The sequence below is a fragment of the Oncorhynchus mykiss genome, chromosome 13 (assembly GCF_057628025.1).
Source record: "Oncorhynchus mykiss isolate SJ-2025 chromosome 13, ASM5762802v1, whole genome shotgun sequence".
Lineage (NCBI taxonomy): Eukaryota > Metazoa > Chordata > Actinopteri > Salmoniformes > Salmonidae > Oncorhynchus > Oncorhynchus mykiss.
The window spans coordinates 5,704,460-5,728,714 of NC_143034.1; the positions used below are offsets into that span (position 1 = coordinate 5,704,460).

The following is a 24,255-nucleotide window of genomic DNA, read 5'->3' on the forward strand; positions in this document are numbered from 1 at the left end:
TGTGTCAGTAAAAATGTATAAGCGAGAAATGGCTGTGGAAACTCCTTTATGCGCAAATATTTATATAATAACCATCATATCTTAGTTAACTTGGAGTCACGTGATGATATGTTGTGTGGTCCTCCCACTACGACTTGGGAACCCATGCAGTTTATTAGGCTACAGATGAAATAAGTTATGAACTTCACAGGGTGGTGAAAGTGCACGTGATGAGCTTGGGGTGGCAGGGTAGCCTAGTGGTTAGAGTGTTGGACTAGTAACCGAAAGGTTGCAAGTTCATATCCCCGAGCTGACAAGGTACAAATCTGTCGTTCTGCAGTTAACCCCCTGTTCCTAGGCCGTCATTGAAAATGTGAATTTGTTCTTAACTGACCTTAAATAAAAATGCTCCTTTCCAATACATTTTGAGGGTTCTGGTGACATGATGCTTGGTTGCCATTTGACAAATAAAATAATAATCTCATCATTCGGGTAACAACGTTTATTCCACCAGTGGGAGGCTTGTAAAATGCCTGTTGTTATGGTGACATATTTGAAGGTCTTATTCTGATTATCAATGGTGCTGGAGGAATGACACACTCAGATAAACACACAATGTCAGACTTTAAAAAAGGACCATTTAAACACATGGAATCTGATCTACTCTGTATTCAAACTGACAGACTCCATATTCAGTTTTATTTTCTAATAAAAACATACAAATATATTTTAGAGTATGCTTTGTACAATTCAATTTCATCTGGTAAAAACAATTAAACACAGTCAATAAAATAAGACAATGGGAGCACTGTGTATGTTCTCTGATGAATTTTAAGTCAATGTGATGTGAAATATCAGTTTACACAGTAGGATAAGTTATTTTTCTCTGTGTGGATCCTCACCTGCCTTATAAGTGACATTTGCAAGGCTTCTCCCATGGGTGTATTCTCTCATGTCTTTTCAGGCTCCCTAAATGGTTAAAACTCATTCCACACAGGGAGCAATGGAAAGACTTCGGTGTGTGTCCACATGTCTTTTCATGTTTCCTAACATGCTAAAACTCTTTCCACACTGGGCGCAACGGTATGGCTTCTCCCCAGTGTGTATTCGCTCATGAGTTATTAGGCCTCCTAACCTGTTAAAACTCTTTCCACAATGGGAGCAGTGGTAAGGCTTCTCCCCTGTGTGTATTCGGCCATGAACTTTCAGGCTTCCTTGCTGTCTAAAACCTTTTCCACAATGGGAGCAGTGGTAAGGCTTCTCCCCTGTGTGTATTCGGCCATGAGCTTTCAGGCTTCCTTGCTGTCTAAAACTCTTTCCACACTGGGCGCAACGGTATGGCTTCTCCCCAGTGTGTATTCGCAGATGAGACTGCAGGTTTACTAACATGCGAAAACTCTTTCCACAATGGGTGCAATGGTATGGCTTCTCCCCTGTGTGTAATCGTGCATGAGATTTCAGGTTTCCTAACGAGCCAAAACTCTTTCCACACTGGGCGCAACGGTATGGCTTCTCCCCTGTGTGTATTCGCTCATGAGTTATTAGGCCTCCTAACCTGTTAAAACTCTTTCCACAATGGGAGCAGTGGTAAGGCTTCTCCCCTGTGTGTATTCGGCCATGAACTGTCAGGCTTCCTTGCTGTCTAAAACCTTTTCCACAATGGGAGCAGTGGTAAGGCTTCTCCCCTGTGTGTATTCGGCCATGAGCTTTCAGGCCCCCTAACCTGTTAAAACACTTTCCACACTGGGAGCAGTGGTAAGGCTTTTCCCCTGTGAGACTCTTCTCATGTCTTTTCAGGCTTCCTAACTTGGCAAAACTCTTTCCAATCTGGGAGCAGAGTCTTGCTGGTTTGGACGTCTCTGGTTCCTCCAAGTTTGGTTTTCCTCCTGCCAAAGACAGTGTTTATTTAAAGAGAGAACAGAATTACATCTCCACATGATAAAACTGCCTTGCTATGAGGTTTAATCCAAATCAGATCCCTCAATAACCGGAGGTCAGTTTTCAAACATTTCATCATTTAAAACAATCTTGGTGTGATTTTAAAACAAATGTTGTAGAGCTTCCTGGTAATATGTTTACTTACTTATTCATATTCTTAATTTTCTTTCTGTTTTAGAAGTCAGAACACAAACAACTAAACAGTTCTACGACACTCAAGACACAGACATCTCTGGATTCCTATCGAGCAGGTGGTTCTAAATATATAACCTTCATAGCTGTATGATACAGAATGCGACCTACACACTTCCTTAAACCTAAAATAAGTAATTTTGTCAAAAAACAATATTTTTTTTCATTGGAGACAAAGCACCTCTGTAACATCTCCCCGTTGTCTCAATGGTTTGACACATGATGTTGAAATGGCACATTTTTTTATTTAGATTAGATCATTTTGATTAATCACTAATGGAATGGTATTTTGGGTAAAATAAAAATAATGAAATATTTGGGGCAGACTTTTTAAAAAGGATTATTATATTTATATTTTTTACCCCCTTTTTTGCCCCAATTTTCGTCAATTGTCTCATCGCTACAACTCCCGTACGGACTCGGGAGAGGCGAACGTCATGCGTCCTCCGAAACACAACCGCAATGCATCTTGACACGATGCACAATTAACCCAGAAGCCAGCCGCACTTATGTGTCGGAGGAAATACCTTACACCTGGCGACCGTGTCAGCGTGCATTAGCCCGGCCCGCCACAGGAGAGCACGATGGGACAAGGACATCCTGACCGGCCAAACCCTCCCCCAACCCGGACGACGCCGGACCAATTGGCTCTCCCGGTTGTGGTCGGCTGCGACACAGCTGGGTATCAAACCAGAATCTGTCGGCAAACGGTGACTACTTTGAAGATTCACTTAACCCTTTTTTGGTTACTATATGATTTCATATGTAATATTTTATAGCTTTGATGTCTTGTCACAACACAACTGATTGGCTCGAACGCATTAAGAAGGAAAGAAATTCCACAAATTACCAAGGCACATCTGTTAATTAATTGAAATGCATTCCAGGTGACTTCCTCATGAAGCTGGTTGAGAGAAGGCCAAGAGTGTGCAAGGCAAAGGGTGGCTACTTTGAATAATTTGTTTAACACTTTTGGTTACTGTATGATTCCATAAGTGTTATTTCATAGTTTTGATGTCTTCACTACTTTTCTAAAATGTAGAAATTAGTACAAATAAAGAAAAACCCTTGAATGAGTAGTTGTGTGTCCTAAATTTTGACTGGTACTGTATATGGCCGATTCCGTGGGAAAGTCAACCTGAACATGTGTAACGGAGGTTAGAGCGTGCCGTAAACTCACTTCACAGCTAGCTTGAAACGTCACAGATGGAGCTGTCCAACTGGTACCAGCTATCAAATCAAATCACATTTTATTGTTAACATACACATGGTTAGCAGATGTTAATGTGAGTGTAGCGAAATGCTTGTGCTTCTAGTTTCGACCAGTAGTAATAACAGCAGTAATATCTAACAAGTCATCAGTAGTAATAACAGTAATAACAGCAGTAATAACAGTAATAACAGCAGTAATATCAGTAATAACAGCAGTAATATCAGTAATAAAAGCAGTAATATCTATCTATCAAGTCATCTAACAATTTCACAACAACTACCGTTTACACAGTGTAAAGGAATTAATTAGAATATGTACATATAAATATATGGATGAATAAGAATATGTACATATAAATATATGGATGAATAAGAATATGTACATATAAATATATGGATGAATAAGAATATGTACATATAAATATATGGATGAATATGTACATATAAATATATGGATGAATATGTACATATAAATATATGGATGAATATGTACATATAAATATATGGATGAATATGTACATATAAATATATGGATGAATATGTACATATAAATATATGGATGAATATGTACATATAAATATATGGATGAATATGTACATATAAATATATGGATGAATATGTACATATAAATATATGGATGAGCGATGGCCGAACGGCACAGGCAAGATGCATTTTTTATTTATTTAACTCGGCAAGTCAGTTAAGAACACATTCTTATTTTCAATGACGGCCTGGTGTGTGTGTGGGTTAACTGCCTGTTCAGGAGCAGAACGACAGATTTGTACCTTGTCAGCTCGGGGGTTTGAACTCGCAACCTTCCGGTTACTAGTCCAATGCTCTAACCACTAGAGCTACGCTGCCGCCACCTTGCAGTAGCAAGATGCAGTAGCTATTCCCTCTACAGTATATACATATGAGATGAGTAATGTAGGGTATGTAAACATTATATAAAGTGGCATTGTTTGAAGTGACTAGTGATACATTTATTACATCAACATTTTTGTATTATTAAAGTGACTAGAGATTTGAGTCAGTATGTTGGCAGCAGCCACTCAATGTTAGTGATGGCTGTTTAACAGTCTGATGGCCTTGAGATAGAAGCTGTTTTTCAGTCTCTCGGTCCCAGCTTTGATGCACCTGTACTGACCTCACCTTCTGGATGATAGCGGGGTGAACAGGCAGTGGCTCGGGTGGTTGTTGCCCTTGATGATCTTTTTGGCCTTCCTGTGACATCGGGTGGTGTAGGTGAAGAAGCGCTGTTACGCCTTCTTCACCACTCTGTCTGTGTGGGTGGACCATTTCACTACTGTCCCATCGATGTGGATAGGGGGGTGCTCCCTCTGCTATTTCCTGAAGTCCACGATCATCTCCTTTGTTTTGTTGACGTTGAGTGAGGTCATTTTCCTGACACCACACTCCGAGGGCCCTCACCTCCTCGCTGTAGGCCAATTTGTCGTTGTTGGTAATCAAGCTTACCACTGTAGTGTCGTCTGCAAATTTGATGATTGAGTTGGAGGTGTGCATGGCCACGCAGTCATAGGTGAACAAGGAGTACAGGAGAGGGCTGGAGAACGCACTCTTGTGGGGCCCCAGTGTTGAGGATCAGCTGAGTGGAGATGTTGGTTCCTACCCTCACCACTTGGGGCGTCCCGTCAGAAAGTCCAGGACCCAGTTGCACAGGGCGGGGTCGAGACGCAGGGTCTCAGGCTTAATGACGAGTTTGGAGGGTACTATGGTGTTAAATGCTGAGCTGTAGTCGATTAACAGCATTCTCACATAGATATTCCTCTTGTCCAGATGGCATAGTGCAGTATGGTGGCGATTGCGTCGTCTGTGGATCTATTGGGGCTTTAAGCAAATTGGAGTGGGTCTAGGGTGTCAGGTAGGGTGGAGGTGATACGATCCTTGACTAGGCTCTCAAAGCACTTCATGATGACGGAAGTGAGTGCTACAGGGCGGTAGTCATTTAGCTCAATTACCTTAGCTTTCTTGGGAACAGGAGCAATGGTGGCCCTCTTGAAGCATGTAGGATCAGCAGACTGGAATAGGGATTGATTGAATATGTCCGTAAACACACCAGCTGGTCTGCGCATGCTCTGAGGACGCGGCTAGGGATGCCGTCTGGGCCGGCAGCCTTGCGAGGGTTAACACGTTTAAATGTTTTACTCACGTTGCCTGCGGTGAAGGAGAGCCCGCAGGTTTTGGTAGCGGGCCGTGTCGGTGGCACTGTATTGTCCTCAAAGCGAGCAAAGAAGTTGTTTAGTTTGTCTGGGATCAAGACATCGGGGTCCGCAACGGGGCTGGTTTTCTTTTTGTAGTCCGTGATTCACTGTAGACCCTGCCACATACGTCTTGTGTCTGAGCCGTTGAATTGCGACTCTAATTTGTCTCTAAACTGACGCTTAGCTTGTTTGATTGTGTTGCAGAGGGAATAGCTACACTGTTTGTTTCCGGTCACCTTGCCCTCATCAAAAGCAGTGGTTCGCGCTTTCAGTTTTGCGTGAATTCTGCCATCAATCCACGGTTTCTGGTTGGGGAAGTTTTTAATAATCGCCATGGGTAAAACATCACCGATGCACTTGTTAATAAACTCACTTGCCGAATCAGCATATACATCAATGTTATTGTTTGACGCTATCCGGAACATATCCCAGTCCACGTGATCGAAGAATCTTGAAGCGTGGAATCAGATTGGTTGGACCAGCGTTGAACAGACATGAGCACGGGCGTATCCTGTTTTTAGTTTCTGTCTATAGGCTGGGAGCAACAAAATGGAGTCGTGGTCAGATTTTCCGAAAAGAGGATGGGGCTTAGTATGCGTCGCGTAAGTTAGAGTAACAATGATCCAGGATTTTGCCAGCCCAGGTCACAAACTCGATATGCTGATCAAATTAAGGGAGCCTTGTTTTCAGATTAGCCTTGTTAAAATCCTCAGCTACAATAACTGCAGACTTAGGATATGTGGTTTCCAGTTTACATAGAGTCCAATGAAGTTCGTTCAGGGCCGTCGAGGTGTCTGCTTGGTGTCTGCTTGGGGGGATATACATGGCTGTGATTATAATCGAAGAGAATTCTCTTGGTAGATAACGCGATCGGCATTTGATTGTACGGAATTGTAGATCAGGTGAACAAAAGGACTTGACTTCCTGTACGTCGTTATGATGACACCACGTCTCATTAATCATAAGGCATATACACCCCCGCCCTTCTTCTTACCAGAGAGATGTTTGTTACTGTCGGCGCAATGCGTGAAGAAATCAGGTGGCTGTACCGACTCTGATAACGTATCCCGAGTGAGCCATGTTTCCGTGAAACAGAGAATGTTAGCTTGAAACGTCACAGATGGAGAGAATCAGGGACACTCGAGGAAGCTAAACTGTTAGCACCACACTGGCGTCAGTTACATATGAACAAATAAAGTTAGTCATTTCCAAATGAAACCATGTTCTTTAAGGTCTATATAGTATATATATTAAACCATGTTCTTTAAGGTCTATATAGTATATATATTAAACCATGTTCTTTAAGGTCTATATAGTATATATATTAAACCATGTTCTTTAAGGTCTACATAGTATATATATATATATATATTAAACCATGTTCTTTAAGTTCTATATAGTATATATATAGTATATATATTAAACCATGTTCTTTAAGTTCTATATAGTATATATATAGTATATATATTAAACCATGTTCTTTAAGGTCTACATAGTATATATATATATTAAACCATGTTCTTTAAGGTCTACATAGTATATATATATATATATATATATATATATATATATATATATAGTATATATATTAAACCATGTTCTTTAAGGTCTATATATTATATATATATATATATATTAAACCATGTTCTTTAAGGTCTATATAGTGTATATATATATAGTATATATATAGTATATATAAAAAACCATGTTCTTTAAGGTCTATATAGTATATATATATAGTATATATATTAAACCATGTTCTTTAAGGTCTATATAGTATATATATATATATATATATATGAAACCATGTTCTTTAAGGTCTATATAGTATATATATATATATATATATATGAAACCATGTTCTTTAAGGTCTATATGTTCAGGCTTCATTTCACCTGTTAAAATAGGAAATGGAATACATTTGATCCACTACAGAGACGAAGAACAAGTCTCACAAAAATTGCTTTTCATTTAATCACATTTCATAGCTTTAAGAAAAGGTTTAGAGAGCTTGTTTTAAATACATATGTGCCATCTTTAACAAGTTCTGTAGATCGGACGTTAATGAAGCAATACAGACCACATTGAAGTGTCTGGAGTTTAGTTCTAGAGTCTTGTAAAGATATGGGGGGGGGGGGGGGGTTGACTGAGACAGGCAATGTAACATCTATCATGTTTTTAGGAACAGTTTATGTAAAACATGCATCTCTAGAGCTAACTTTCATCAAGGTTTAATATGGTCAATTGGTTTCTCTCAGTCTAGCTTCATGTCAACTAACAGAACTCTGCTAGTTGTCATGGTAACAGATACCAGTGGGAAGATCTATTTAAAAAAAAAACATATTTATTTAACCATTATTTAACCAGGTAGGCAAGTTGAGAACACCTTTATTTAACCAGGTAGGCTAGTTGAGAACACCTTTATTTAACCAGGTAGGCTAGTTGACAACAAGTTCTCATTTACAACTGCGACCTGGCCAAGATAAAGCAGTGCAGTTCGACACATACAAACAGAGTTACACATGGAGTAAACAAACATACAGTCAATAATACAGTGTAAACAAGTCTATATACGAAGTGAGCAAATGAGGTGAGATAAGGGAGGTAAAGGCAAAAAAAGGCCATGGTGGCGAAGTAAATACAATATAGCAAGTAAAAACACTGGAATGGTTGATGTGCAGTGGAAGAATGTGCCAAAGTAGAAATAATGGGATGCAAAGGAGCAAAATAAATAAATATACAATAGGGGGAGAGGTAGTTGTTTGGGCTAAATTATAGATGGGCTATGTACAGGTGCAGTAATCTGTGAGCTGCTCTGACAGCTGGTGCTTAAAGCTAGTGAGGGAGATATGTGTTTCCAGTTTCAGAGATTTATGTAGTTCGTTCCAGTCATTGGCAGCAGAGAACTGGAAGGAGAGGCGGCCAAAGGAAGAATTGATTTTGGGGGTGACCATAGAGATATACCTGCTGGATCGCGTGCTACAGGTGGGTGATGCTATGGTGACAAGCGAGCTGAGATAAGGGGAGACTTTACCTAGCAGGGTCTTATAGATGACCTGGAGCCAGTGGGTTTGGCGACGAGTATGAAGCGAGGGCCAGCCAATGAGAGCGTACAGGTCGCAGTGATGGGTAGTATATGGGGCTTTGGTGACAAAACGGATGGCACTGTGATAGACTGCATCGAATTTATTGAGTAGGGTATTGGAGGCTATTTTGTAAATGACATCGCCGAAGTCGAGGATCGGTAGGATGGTCAGTTTTACAAGGGTATGTTTGGCAGCATGAGTGAAGGATGATTTGTTGCGAAATAGGAAACCAATTCTAGATTTAACTTTGGATTGGCAATGTTTGATATGAGTCTAGAAGGAGAGTTTACAGCCTAACCAGACACCTAGGTTATTTATAGTTGTCCACATATTCTAAATCAGAACCATCCAGAGTAGTGATGTTGGACGGGCGGGCAGGTGCAGGCAGTGATCGTTTGAAGAGCATGCATTTAGTTTTACTTGTATTTAAGAGCAATTGGAGGCCACGGAAGGAGAGTTGTATGGCATTGAAGCTCGTCTGGAGGGTTGTTAACACAGTGTCCAAAGAAGGACCAGAAGTATACAGAATGGTGTCGTCTGCGTAGAGGTGGATCAGAGACTCACCAGCAGCAAGAGCGACATCATTGATGTATACAGAGAAGAGAGTCGGACCAAGAATTGAACCCTGTGGCACCCCCATAGAGACTGCCAGAGGCCCGAACAAAAGGCCCTCCGATTTGACACACTGAACTCTATCAGAGAAGTTGTTGGTGACGAGGCAATCATTTGAGAAACCAAGGCTGTTGAGTCTGCAGATGAGGATGTGGTGATTGACAGAGTCGAAAGCCTTGGCCAGGTCAATGAATACGGCTGCACAGTAATGTTTCTTATCGATGGCGGTTAAGATATCATTTAGGACCTTGAGCGTGGCTGAGGTGAACCCATGACCAGCTCTGAAACCAGATTGCATAGCGGAGAAGGTACGGTGGGATTCGAAATGGTCGGCAATCCGTTTGTTGACTTGGCTTTCGAAGACCCTAGAAAGGCAGGGTAGGATAGATATAGGTCTGTAGCAGTTTGGGTCAAGAGTGCCCCCCCCTTTGAAGAGGGGGATGACCGCAGCTGCTTTCCAATCTTTGGGAATCTCAGACGACACGAAAGAGAGGTTGAACAGGCTAGTAATCATTTTATTTGTTGAAACTGAACTACAGCACTTACTTTGATGAGTCAAATCTGATCCGTTCATCTCTTCTCCTCCTCTCACAGTTCCACTCAGCCCCGTTGTTTTCCTGCAGTCCACCAGCAGCACAGACAACCTCTTCATACCCAGCAGTAAGGTGCTACTGGGAGAGGCACGACACGGTGACTCCGGGAGGGAGGAGGGGGGCAGGCTATCGTTGTCCTGGTAACCATAAAGAGGGGACACAGACACATATCATTATGGATGCTGATGTCACTGTTGTCATAAAGTGCTTTCCAGAAACCCAGCCCCAGATAGAGCAAGCTGTATGCTAGACCAGACCAAGCTGTACCATCTGGTGTTCTGATCTGGAGAGACTCTTCTCTGCCTCGTCAGCATCAGGATGTTGTTGAGGCTCCCCAGAAGATCCATAATAGTAATGTCTCTCTCCTGTGTGAACGAGAACATCAAACAGATATTGAACTTATTGATCTTTCTTTGAAAATCATAGGGTCTTAGACGAGGCATTAATATATCTCAACTGGGCATATAATGCAAATGTGAAAGGGTTGTTGCACGAAACAGGTGTATTTTGCATCCCTTCAATATTTTATGAAGAAATTATGCTCCAATATTGAATTTTAAAAGCCTGTTGCAATAGATGAGGTGCAGTTTAATGTAGACCACATGGAGAATTCAATACATAATCTAAAAGTCCCCAAAATATATGTAGCAATGGCAGATTGACCCTTTAACAATTCCTACAGTACTGAACAACATATTAAAGTGTAGAACTTCAGTAGAATGCCCCTTAAAATCCCCACATTCAATAACTGCATAGTTTGTGTCCCTGTTGAAGACAGTACTCACTGGTGTTAATCAGATATTCTGTCTCCTCCTCTTTCACTCCCAAAACGTCTTCCTCCTTCACCTTTATTGAGACAGCATCCTCTTCCTCTCGAAACGGTTCTTTCTCTTCCTCCATTTTCATTCTGAATAATTCTTTCTCTCCTTTCACTGTAATATCCTCCTCTTCGTCTTTCACGACAATGTTCAGCGCCAGAGCATCTTTCTCTCCTTTCACTGTAATATCCTCCTCTTCTTCGTCTTTCACGACAATGTTCAGCGCCAGAGCTTCTTTCTCCGTACAGCAGACATCCACTTCTTTAGCAGAGGAGTAGTTTAGTGAGCTCATGGTCAGTGATGTTAGTTAGCATTAGCGACTAGCCTAGTGCTAGGCTCAGTATCAATATTTAACAAGTTTGCAAATTGAACAAGGAAATTAGGTTAAAGTTAACCAGTAGATACGTCGCCAGAAATGTGTTTTCAACACTGAGATTAGCTAATGTACATTAATAATGTCTAAAACCTCAATCTTTCAGTTTTATGTTGGCTAGCTAGCTACCGAGGTGGTTGAAAGAGTAGCCGTGTTGTTCCTGAGGAAGCGTCCCGTCCAGTCCATTATACGTCACACAAGAAGCATCACCCGAAAGACGCTCATCGCCATCTGCTGGCTGGAGTGTGTAACGCAGTTTGGAAACAATAGTTACTACACTTTTGTATTGGAAAAACCGTCATAATAATTCAACAATAAACTGATATATTTTCTCTTACAAATAATAATTTCCGGTACACAGACGTAGAAGCTTAATATGAATATGTAGATGATGATGATTAAATACTTATATGAATAGGTGGTGTGTTAATGTGTGTTTTCTCTGTTAATTTTTTACATTCGTTTTAATCTAGATGCGACCATGCTACCCACTTCAATCAGTGTAAGATACAAACCATCCTGTAAACAACAGTGCAAATGCATCACATGCAAATAGCACTTGATTTTCTGATTATCTGTAGTGCTATACACTGGGTATAAAAAACTTTAGGAACACCTGCTCCTTCCTTGACATAGACTGACTAGGTGAATCCATGTGAAAGCTATGATCCCTTATTGATGTCACTAGTTAAATCCACTTCAATCAGTTTCGATGAAGAGGGGGAGACAGGTTAAATAAGGATTTTTAAGCCTTGAGACAAATGAGACATGGATTGTGTATGTGTGCCATTCGGATGGTGAATGGGGAAGACAAAATATTATAAGGGTCATTGAACAGGGTATGATAGTAGGTGCCGGGCGCACCGGTTTGTGTCAAGAACTGCAACGCTACAGCTTCCCATGTGCACCAAGAATGGTCCACCAGCCAAAACAGTGGCGGTCAGTGCCGTTTCAGATGAGGGAGGACCGTTTGTTTTTTCATGAGCATGGCCTTAATTCTATTACAGCATATTGGACGACTGTCATTCATATTTCACTCACCCTGTTCAATGTAACAGCAATAGGTTTAGGCTACTACATGATACTCTAATTGTCCCTATACCCATCATGAGGTAGCAACCTAGCCTATGAATGAAAGTTTAGAATGTAGGTGCACACTGGTCGAGAGAAAAATACTGCCTAGCACACTCTTGACTACATCTAGCTGATAAATGGGTGTCATCAGTAGTCCAACAGTTTCAAACAAGAGATTCTATTGGACAAATGTTGATCCCGGTTTTGTTCCGTTTATGTAATGTTTGTCAACAGAATCGGAGGACTGAATACACCCCTGATCATGCATAAACACAGGTCACTTTCATAACAGCCACGTTGTATTCCTTCTCTCCTCCTCTCACCTTTTCCCCCTCGCTTCTGTACTTCAATGCACAACACATCAGCTGTATGTGACCAGGAAAGAAAACATTTCCAAGCCAAACCATATCATAACTGAAACACACAGCTTACATTGTTGTCACCATATTAGCTAAAGTAACATCATAGTCAACAGAGATAATAGAACTAACCTGCTACAATCATAGCAACGCTCTGTTTGAGCCAAGTGTTTGAGTAGACTAAACTAGATGGCTGCATTTGCTAGCTAAGTAAGTGAAACTGAAAGTGCAAAATAAGTGACGAAATATCTCTCTCTCGCTTCTCCTTCATTTTGGAATAAAATCATTTGTTCAAAACTGTTCAACTATTGTATTTTTCTCTCTTTGGGTCAACTACTCACCACATGTTATGCACTGCAGTGCTAGCTAGCTGTAGCTTTTGCTTTCAGTACTAGATTAATTCTCTGATCCTTTAATTGGGTGGACAACATGTCAGTTCATGCTGCAAGAGCCCTGATAGGTTGGAGGACGTCCTCCGGAAGTTGTCATAATTATTGTGTAAGTCTATAGAAGCCTTGAGAACCATAATCCTCCTAGGTTTTGTATTGAAGTAAATGTACCCAGAGGAGGATGCAAAAGAGTATGTTTTAATCAATTATTTGGTGACGTGATTATATTTAGTAGAGTTTTATCAACAAAAAAAAAATCAATGAGGAGGAGGGTCCTTCCTCCTCTGAGGAGTCAACATGGGCCAGCATCCCTGTGGAACACTTTCGACAGCTTGAAGAGTCAATGAATTGAGGCTGTTCTGAGGGAGAAAGGGGAGGGTCCAACTCCATATTAGGAAGGTGTTCCAAATGTTTGGTATAATCAGTGGATATATCTGTCATTTAGCAGACACTTTTATCCAAAGTGATTTGCAGTCATGTGTGCAAATACTTTACACATGGGTGGTCCCAGGAATCAAACCCACTACCCTGGTTTAACAAGCACTATACTCCACCAACTGAGCTACAGGACCACAAGGAATGATCAAGGATGACGCAGAGAAAAAAAAACACACACACACACACACACACACACACACACACACACACACACAGCCTGAATTTGAAAAATCGAATTTAATTAAAGACAGTAACATTGAAACTGACAAACTCCATATTTAGTTCAAATCAAATGTTATTTGTCATACATACAACAGGTGTAGACGTCACTGTGAAATGCTGAATACAACTGCTATAGCTATACCTTACCGTGAAATGCTTCTTACAAGCACAGCCTGGAATCTAACCAAGGAAATTCTTACTGACAAGCACTTACACACAATGTAGTTAAGAAAAATAAGAGTTAAGAAAATATTTACTAAATAAACAAAAAACAAAAAAAGTAACACAATTAAATATCAATAACGAGGCTATATACAGGAGGTACCAGTACAGAGTCAATGTGGAGGCTATATACAGGAGGTACCAGTACAGAGTCAATGTGGAGGCTATATTTGATTTGATTTGATTTGATATGCAGGGGGTACCGGTACAGAGTCAATGTGGAGGCTATATACAGGAGATACCAGTACAGAGTCAATGTGGAGGCTATATACGTGGGGTACCGGTACAGAGTCAATGTGGAGGCTATATACAGGGGGTACCAGTACAGAGTCAATGTGGAGGTTATATACAGGAGGCACCAGTACAGAGTCAATGTGGAGGCTATATACGTGGGGTACCGGTACAGAGTCAATGTGGAGGCTATATACAGGGGGTACCAGTACAGAGTCAATGTGGAGGTTATATACAGGAGGCACCAGTACAGAGTCAATGTGGAGGCTATATACAGGGGGTACCAGTACAGAGTTAATGTGGAGGCTATATACAGGAGATACCAGTACAGAGTCAATGTGGAGGCTATATTCAGGGAGTACCAGTACAGAGTCAATGTGGAGGCTATATACAGGGGGTACCAGTACAGAGTTAATGTGGAGGCTATATACAGGAGATACCAGTACAGAGTCAATGTGGAGGTTATATACAGGGGGTACCGGTACAGAGTCAATGTGGAGGCTATATACAGGGGGTACCAGTACAGAGTCAATGTGGAGGTTATATACAGGGGGTACCGGTACAGAGTCAATGTGGAGGCTATATACAGGGGGTACCAGTACAGAGTCAATGTGGAGACTATATACAGGGGGTACCAGTACAGAGTCAATGTGGAGGTTATATACAGGGGGTACCGGTACAGAGTCAATGTGGAGGCTATATACAGGGGGTACCAGTACAGAGTCAATGTGGAGGCTATATACAGGGGGTACCAGTACAGAGTCAATGTGGAGACTATATACAGGGGGTACCAGTACAGAGTCAATGTGGAGACTATATACAGGGGGTACCAGTACAGAGTCAATGTGGAGGTTATATACAGGGGGTACCGGTACAGAGTCAATGTGGAGGCTATATACAGGGGGTACCAGTACAGAGTCAATGTGGAGGCTATATACAGGGGGTACCAGTACAGAGTCAATGTGGAGGCTATATACAGGGGGTACCAGTGCAGAGTCAATGTGGAGGCTATATACAGGGGGTACCAGTACAGAGTCAATGTGGAGGCTATATACAGGAGGTACCAGTACAGAGTCAATGTGGAGGCTATACACAGGGGGTACCAGTACAGAGTCAATGTAGAGGCTATATACAGGGGGTACCAGTACAGAGTCAATGTAGAGGCTATATACAGGGGGTACCAGTACAGAGTTAATGTGGAGGCTATATACAGGAGGTACCGGTACAGAGTTAATGTGGAGGCTATATACAGGAGGTACCGGTACAGAGTCAATGTGGAGGCTTTATACAGGGGGTACCAGCACAGAGTCAATGTGGAGGCTATATACAGGGGGTACCAGTACAGAGTTAATGTGGAGGCTATATACAGGGGGTACCAGTACAGAGTCAATGTGGAGGCTATATACAGGAGGTACTTGTACATAGTGAATGTGGAGGCTATATACAGGAGGTACCAGTACAGAGTCAATGTGGAGGCTATATATAGGAGGTACCAGTACAGAGTCAATGTGGAGGCTATATACAGGGGGTACCAGTACAGAGTCAATGTGGAGGCTATATACAGGAGATACCAGTACAGAGTTAATCTGAATAACTTCAACATGGACAATATGAGAACACTGATGGCTCAATATGGTTTTCTGAGGGATGACGGCTTCATATTCATTCCATATTCTCTGCTCAACAACACTGACTGAGAATCAATCTGGTTGATTCTCTGCTCACAACAAACTTTGCTGTGTCCAGGCTGTCACTTCTGTCATCAGCTACTAACACCAGTGCTGTACCTTTGTCCTTGTCCCTGGATGACGGCTTCCTGCTCCCTCTTCCATAGTGAGAACACTGATGGCTCAACATGGTTTTCTGAGAGACTGGATGACGGCTGCCTGCTCAATCTTCCATAGTGGGAACACTGCTAGCTCAACATGGGCTTCCTGGTTATGAAAGAAAGTGTGATGGTCAATGGTAGCCACTCCCATTGTTTGAAGCAGTTGTGGTCTTTGTTGGCATGTATCCAGACCCCAGAATGGTAGTAGAAAGGAGCCTGTTCCCTGCATGCTTCCTCACAATCATTGGCTGCCTCAACCACACCCCCACCTGACTTCATTCCTACAGCCTTCATCTCCGTCCCTGGAGTCTCTTCACTGACTGATCTTCATTCCTACAGCCTTCATCACCATCCCTGGAGTCTCTTCACTGACTGATCTTCATTCCTACAGCCTTCATCTCCGTCCCTGGAGTCTCTTAACCGAGTAAGTATAGATAGTATAAGAAACCTGCCCCATTCTACTTGTCTATTATCTTTGTTTAGAAATAGTCATTTGTGTGACCTACTGATTTTCCCTACAATTTATTTATTTTTCAATGCCAACAGACAATTTGTTAGTTCGTTTGACATGGTGGGTTCTTTTTGTGTCAGTAAAAATGTATAAGGGAGAAATGGCGATGGAAACTCCTTTATGCGCAAATATTTATATAATAACCATCACATCTTAGTTAACTTGGAGTCACGTGATGAAATGTTGATTGTTCCTCCCACTACGATTTGGGAACCCATGCAGTTTATTAGGCTACAGATGAAATAAGTTATGAACTCAGGGTGGTGAAAGTGCACGTGATGAGCTTGGGCTGGCAGGGTAGCCTAGTGGTTAGAGCGTTGGACTAGTAACCGAAAGGTTGCAAGTTCATATCCCCGAGCTGACAAGGTACAAATCTGTCGTTCTGCAGTTAACCCACTGTTCCTAGACCAGTTAACCCACTGTTCCTAGACCAGTTAACCCACTGTTCCTAGACCAGTTAACCCACTGTTCCTAGACCAGTTAACCCACTGTTCCTAGACCAGTTAACCCACTGTTCCTAGACCAGTGTTCCCAGGCCGTCATTGAAAATGTGAATTTGTTCTTAACTGACCTTAAATAAAAATGCTCCTTTCCAATACATTTTGAGGGTCTTATTCTGGTGACATTTGACAAATAAAATAATAATCTCATCATTCGGGTAACAACGTTTATTCAACCAGTGGGAGGCTTGTAAAATGCCTGTTGTTATGGTGACATATTTGAAGGTCTTATTCTGATTATCTGTAGTGCTGGAGGAATGACACACTCAGATAAACACACAATGTCAGACTTTAAAAAAGGACCATTTAAACACATGGAATCTGATCTACTCTGTATTCAAACTGACAGACTCCATATTCAGTTTTATTTTCTAATAAAAACATACAAATATATTTTAGAGTATGCTTTGTACAATTCAATTTCATCTGGTAAAAACAATTAAACACAGTCAATAAAATAAGACAATGGGAGCACTGTGTATGTTCTCTGATGAATTTTAAGTCAATGTGATGTGAAATATCAGTTTACACAGTAGGATAAGTTATTTTTCTCTGTGTGGATCCTCACCTGCCTTATAAGTGACATTTGCAAGGCTTCTCCCATGGGTGTATTCTCTCATGTCTTTTCAGGCTCCCTAAATGGTTAAAACTCATTCCACACAGGGAGCAATGGAAAGACTTCGGTGTGTGTCCACATGTCTTTTCATGTTTCCTAACATGCTAAAACTCTTTCCACACTGGGCGCAACGGTATGGCTTCTCCCCAGTGTGTATTCGCTCATGAGTTATTAGGCCTCCTAACCTGTTAAAACTCTTTCCACAATGGGAGCAGTGGTAAGGCTTCTCCCCTGTGTGTATTCGGCCATGAACTTTCAGGATTCCTTGCTGTCTAAAACCTTTTCCACAATGGGAGCAGTGGTAAGGCTTCTCCCCTGTGTGTATTCGGCCATGAGCTTTCAGGCTTCCTTGCTGTCTAAAACTCTTTCCACACTGGGCGCAACGGTATGGCTTCTCCCCAGTGTGTATTCGCAGATGAGACTGCAGGTTTACTAACATGCGAAAACTCTTTCCACAATGGGTGCAATGGTATGGCTTCTCCCCTGTGTGTAATCGTGCATGAGATTGCAGGTTTCCTAACGAGCCAAAACTCTTTCCACACTGGGCGCAACGGTATGGCTTCTCCCCTGTGTGTATTCGCTCATGAGTTATTAGGCCTCCTAACCTGTTAAAACTCTTTCCACAATGGGAGCAGTGGTAAGGCTTCTCCCCTGTGTGTATTCGGCCATGAACTGTCAGGCTTCCTTGCTGTCTAAAACCTTTTCCACAATGGGAGCAGTGGTAAGGCTTCTCCCCTGTGTGTATTCGGCCATGAGCTTTCAGGCCTCCTAACCTGTTAAAACACTTTCCACACTGGGAGCAGTGGTAAGGCTTTTCCCCTGTGAGACTCTTCTCATGTCTTTTCAGGCTTCCTAACTTGGCAAAACTCTTTCCAATCTGGGAGCAGAGTCTTGCTGGTTTGGACGTCTCTGGTTCCTCCAAGTTTGGTTTTCCTCCTGCCAAAGACAGTGTTTATTTAAAGAGAGAACAGAATTACATCTCCACATGATAAAACTGCCTTGCTATGAGGTTTAATCCAAATCAGATCCCTCAATAACCGGAGGTCAGTTTTCAAACATTTCATCATTTAAAACAATCTTGGTGTGATTTTAAAACAAATGTTGTAGAGCTTCCTGGTAATATGTTTACTTACTTATTCATATTCTTAATTTTCTTTCTGTTTTAGAAGTCAGAACACAAACAACTAAACAGTTCTACGACACTCAAGACACAGACATCTCTGGATTCCTATCGAGCAGGTGGTTCTAAATATATAACCTTCATAGCTGTATGATACAGAATGCGACCTACACACTTCCTTAAACCTAAAATAAGTAATTTTGTCAAAAAACAATATTTTTTTTCATTGGAGACAAAGCACCTCTGTAACATCTCCCCGTTGTCTCAATGGTTTGACACATGATGTTGAAATGGCACATTTTTTTATTTAGATTAGATCATTTTGATTAATCACTAATGGAATGGTATTTTGGGTAAAATAAAAATAATGAAATATTTGGGGCAGACTTTTTAAAAAGGATTATTATATTTATATTTTTTACCCCCTTTTTTGCCCCAATTTTCGTCAATTGTCTCATCGCTACAACTCCCGTACGGACTCGGGAGAGGCGAACGTCATGCGTCCTCCGAAACACAACCGCAATGCATCTTGACACGATGCACAATTAACCCAGAAGCCAGCCGCACTTATGTGTCGGAGGAAATACCTTACACCTGGCGACCGTGTCAGCGTGCATTAGCCCGGCCCGCCACAGGAGAGCACGATGGGACAAGGACATCCTGACCGGCCAAACCCTCCCCCAACCCGGACGACGCCGGACCAATTGGCTCTCCCGGTTGTGGTCGGCTGCGACACAGCTGGGTATCAAACCAGAATCTGTCGGCAAACGGTGACTACTTTGAAGATTCACTTAACCCTTTTTTGGTTACTATATGATTTCATATGTAATATTTTATAGCTTTGATGTCTTGTCACAACACAACTGATTGGCTCGAACGCATTAAGAAGGAAAGAAATTCCACAAATTACCAAGGCACATCTGTTAATTAATTGAAATGCATTCCAGGTGACTTCCTCATGAAGCTGGTTGAGAGAAGGCCAAGAGTGTGCAAGGCAAAGGGTGGCTACTTTGAATAATTTGTTTAACACTTTTGGTTACTGTATGATTCCATAAGTGTTATTTCATAGTTTTGATGTCTTCACTACTTTTCTAAAATGTAGAAATTAGTACAAATAAAGAAAAACCCTTGAATGAGTAGTTGTGTGTCCTAAATTTTGACTGGTACTGTATATGGCCGATTCCGTGGGAAAGTCAACCTGAACATGTGTAACGGAGGTTAGAGCGTGCCGTAAACTCACTTCACAGCTAGCTTGAAACGTCACAGATGGAGCTGTCCAACTGGTACCAGCTATCAAATCAAATCACATTTTATTGTTAACATACACATGGTTAGCAGATGTTAATGTGAGTGTAGCGAAATGCTTGTGCTTCTAGTTTCGACCAGTAGTAATAACAGCAGTAATATCTAACAAGTCATCAGTAGTAATAACAGTAATAACAGCAGTAATAACAGTAATAACAGCAGTAATATCAGTAATAACAGCAGTAATATCAGTAATAACAGCAGTAATATCAGTAATAAAAGCAGTAATATCTATCTATCAAGTCATCTAACAATTTCACAACAACTACCGTTTACACAGTGTAAAGGAATTAATTAGAATATGTACATATAAATATATGGATGAATTAGAATATGTACATATAAATATATGGATGAATAAGAATATGTACATATAAATATATGGATGAATATGTACATATAAATATATGGATGAATAAGAATATGTACATATAAATATATGGATGAATAAGAATATGTACATATAAATATATGGATGAATATGTACATATAAATATATGGATGAATAAGAATATGTACATATAAATATATGGATGAATATGTACATATAAATATATGGATGAATGTGTACATATAAATATATGGATGAATAAGAATATGTACATATAAATATATGGATGAATATGTACATATAAATATATGGATAAATAAGAATATGTACATATAAATATATGGATGAATATGTACATATAAATATATGGATGAATAAGAATATGTACATATAAATATATGGATAAATAAGAATATGTACATATAAATATATGGATGAATATGTACATATAAATATATGGATGAATATGTACATATAAATATATGGATGAATAAGAATATGTACATATAAATATATGGATGAATATGTACATATAAATATATGGATGAATATGTACATATAAATATATGGATGAATATGTACATATAAATATATGGATGAATATGTACATATAAATATATGGATGAGCGATGGCCGAACGGCACAGGCAAGATGCATTTTTTATTTATTTAACTCGGCAAGTCAGTTAAGAACACATTCTTATTTTCAATGACGGCCTGGTGTGTGTGTGGGTTAACTGCCTGTTCAGGAGCAGAACGACAGATTTGTACCTTGTCAGCTCGGGGGTTTGAACTCGCAACCTTCCGGTTACTAGTCCAATGCTCTAACCACTAGAGCTACGCTGCCGCCACCTTGCAGTAGCAAGATGCAGTAGCTATTCCCTCTACAGTATATACATATGAGATGAGTAATGTAGGGTATGTAAACATTATATAAAGTGGCATTGTTTGAAGTGATACATTTATTACATCAACATTTTTTTATTATTAAAGTGACTAGAGATTTGAGTCAGTATGTTGGCAGCAGCCACTCAATGTTAGTGATGGCTGTTTAACAGTCTGATGGCCTTGAGATAGAAGCTGTTTTTCAGTCTCTCGGTCCCAGCTTTGATGCACCTGTACTGACCTCACCTTCTGGATGATAGCGGGGTGAACAGGCAGTGGCTCGGGTGGTTGTTGCCCTTGATGATCTTTTTGGCCTTCCTGTGACATCGGGTGGTGTAGGTGAAGAAGCGCTGTTACGCCTTCTTCACCACTCTGTCTGTGTGGGTGGACCATTTCACTACTGTCCCATCGATGTGGATAGGGGGGTGCTCCCTCTGCTATTTCCTGAAGTCCACGATCATCTCCTTTGTTTTGTTGACGTTGAGTGAGGTCATTTTCCTGACACCACACTCCGAGGGCCCTCACCTCCTCGCTGTAGGCCAATTTGTCGTTGTTGGTAATCAAGCTTACCACTGTAGTGTCGTCTGCAAATTTGATGATTGAGTTGGAGGTGTGCATGGCCACGCAGTCATAGGTGAACAAGGAGTACAGGAGAGGGCTGGAGAACGCACTCTTGTGGGGCCCCAGTGTTGAGGATCAGCTGAGTGGAGATGTTGGTTCCTACCCTCACCACTTGGGGCGTCCCGTCAGAAAGTCCAGGACCCAGTTGCACAGGGCGGGGTCGAGACGCAGGGTCTCAGGCTTAATGACGAGTTTGGAGGGTACTATGGTGTTAAATGCTGAGCTGTAGTCGATTAACAGCATTCTCACATAGATATTCCTCTTGTCCAGATGGCATAGTGCAGTATGGTGGCGATTGCGTCGTCTGTGGATCTATTGGGGCTTTAAGCAAATTGGAGTGGGTCTAGGGTGTCAGGTAGGGTGGAGGTGATACGATCCTTGACTAGGCTCTCAAAGCACTTCATGATGACGGAAGTGAGTGCTACAGGGCGGTAGTCATTTAGCTCAATTACCTTAGCTTTCTTGGGAACAGGAGCAATGGTGGCCCTCTTGAAGCATGTAGGATCAGCAGACTGGAATAGGGATTGATTGAATATGTCCGTAAACACACCAGCTGGTCTGCGCATGCTCTGAGGACGCGGCTAGGGATGCCGTCTGGGCCGGCAGCCTTGCGAGGGTTAACACGTTTAAATGTTTTACTCACGTTGCCTGCGGTGAAGGAGAGCCCGCAGGTTTTGGTAGCGGGCCGTGTCGGTGGCACTGTATTGTCCTCAAAGCGAGCAAAGAAGTTGTTTAGTTTGTCTGGGATCAAGACATCGGGGTCCGCAACGGGGCTGGTTTTCTTTTTGTAGTCCGTGATTCACTGTAGACCCTGCCACATACGTCTTGTGTCTGAGCCGTTGAATTGCGACTCTAATTTGTCTCTAAACTGACGCTTAGCTTGTTTGATTGTGTTGCAGAGGGAATAGCTACATTGTTTGTTTCCGGTCACCTTGCCCTCATCAAAAGCAGTGGTTCGCGCTTTCAGTTTTGCGTGAATTCTGCCATCAATCCACGGTTTCTGGTTGGGGAAGTTTTTAATAATCGCCATGGGTAAAACATCACCGATGCACTTGTTAATAAACTCACTTGCCGAATCAGCATATACATCAATGTTATTGTTTGACGCTATCCGGAACATATCCCAGTCCACGTGATCGAAGAATCTTGAAGCGTGGAATCAGATTGGTTGGACCAGCGTTGAACAGACATGAGCACGGGCGTATCCTGTTTTTAGTTTCTGTCTATAGGCTGGGAGCAACAAAATGGAGTCGTGGTCAGATTTTCCGAAAAGAGGATGGGGCTTAGTATGCGTCGCGTAAGTTAGAGTAACAATGATCCAGGATTTTGCCAGCCCAGGTCACGAACTCGATATGCTGATCAAATTAAGGGAGCCTTGTTTTCAGATTAGCCTTGTTAAAATCCTCAGCTACAATAACTGCAGACTTAGGATATGTGGTTTCCAGTTTACATAGAGTCCAATGAAGTTCGTTCAGGGCCGTCGAGGTGTCTGCTTGGTGTCTGCTTGGGGGGATATACATGGCTGTGATTATAATCGAAGAGAATTCTCTTGGTAGATAACGCGATCGGCATTTGATTGTACGGAATTGTAGATCAGGTGAACAAAAGGACTTGACTTCCTGTACGTCGTTATGATGACACCACGTCTCATTAATCATAAGGCATATACACCCCCGCCCTTCTTCTTACCAGAGAGATGTTTGTTACTGTCGGCGCAATGCGTGAAGAAATCAGGTGGCTGTACCGACTCTGATAACGTATCCCGAGTGAGCCATGTTTCCGTGAAACAGAGAATGTTAGCTTGAAACGTCACAGATGGAGAGAATCAGGGACACTCGAGGAAGCTAAACTGTTAGCACCACACTGGCGTCAGTTACATATGAACAAATAAAGTTAGTCATTTCCAAATGAAACCATGTTCTTTAAGGTCTATATAGTATATATATTAAACCATGTTCTTTAAGGTCTATATAGTATATATATTAAACCATGTTCTTTAAGGTCTACATAGTATATATATATATTAAACCATGTTCTTTAAGGTCTACATAGTATATATATATATATATATATATATATATATATATATATATATAGTATATATATTAAACCATGTTCTTTAAGGTCTATATATTATATATATATATATATATATATATATATATATATATATATATATATATATATATATATATATATATATATTAAACCATGTTCTTTAAGGTCTATATAGTGTATATATATATATATATATATATAAAAAACCATGTTCTTTAAGGTCTATATAGTATATATATATATAGTATATATATTAAACCATGTTCTTTAAGGTCTATATAGTATATATATTAAACCATGTTCTTTAAGGTCTATATAGTATATATATATATAGTATATATATTAAACCATGTTCTTTAAGGTCTATATAGTATATATATATAGACCTTAAAGAACATGGTTTAATATATATACTATATAGACCTTAACAGAACATGGTTTAATATATATATATACTATATAGACCTTAACAGAACATGGTTTAATATATATATATACTATATAGACCTTAACAGAACATG

The 24,255-nt window shown here is 40.8% G+C and overlaps 1 protein-coding gene across 1 annotated transcript in view; it reads right to left on the reverse strand.

Moving 5' to 3' along the window:
• Positions 1-472: 472 nt before the first annotated feature.
• Positions 473-24,255, reverse strand: part of LOC118947607 (uncharacterized) — a 29,582-nt gene continuing 5,799 nt past the window's right edge. The window contains exons 4-8 of the mRNA XM_090194522.1: positions 17,452-18,351; positions 10,620-10,958; positions 10,102-10,199; positions 9,788-9,971; positions 473-1,865 (exon numbers count right to left, since the gene is read on the reverse strand). Of these exons, the coding sequence (XP_090050648.1) occupies positions 964-1,865; positions 9,788-9,971; positions 10,102-10,199; positions 10,620-10,958; positions 17,452-18,351 (2,423 nt within the window). The 3' untranslated portion in view covers positions 473-963. The remainder of the gene's footprint in view (positions 1,866-9,787; positions 9,972-10,101; positions 10,200-10,619; positions 10,959-17,451; positions 18,352-24,255) is intronic.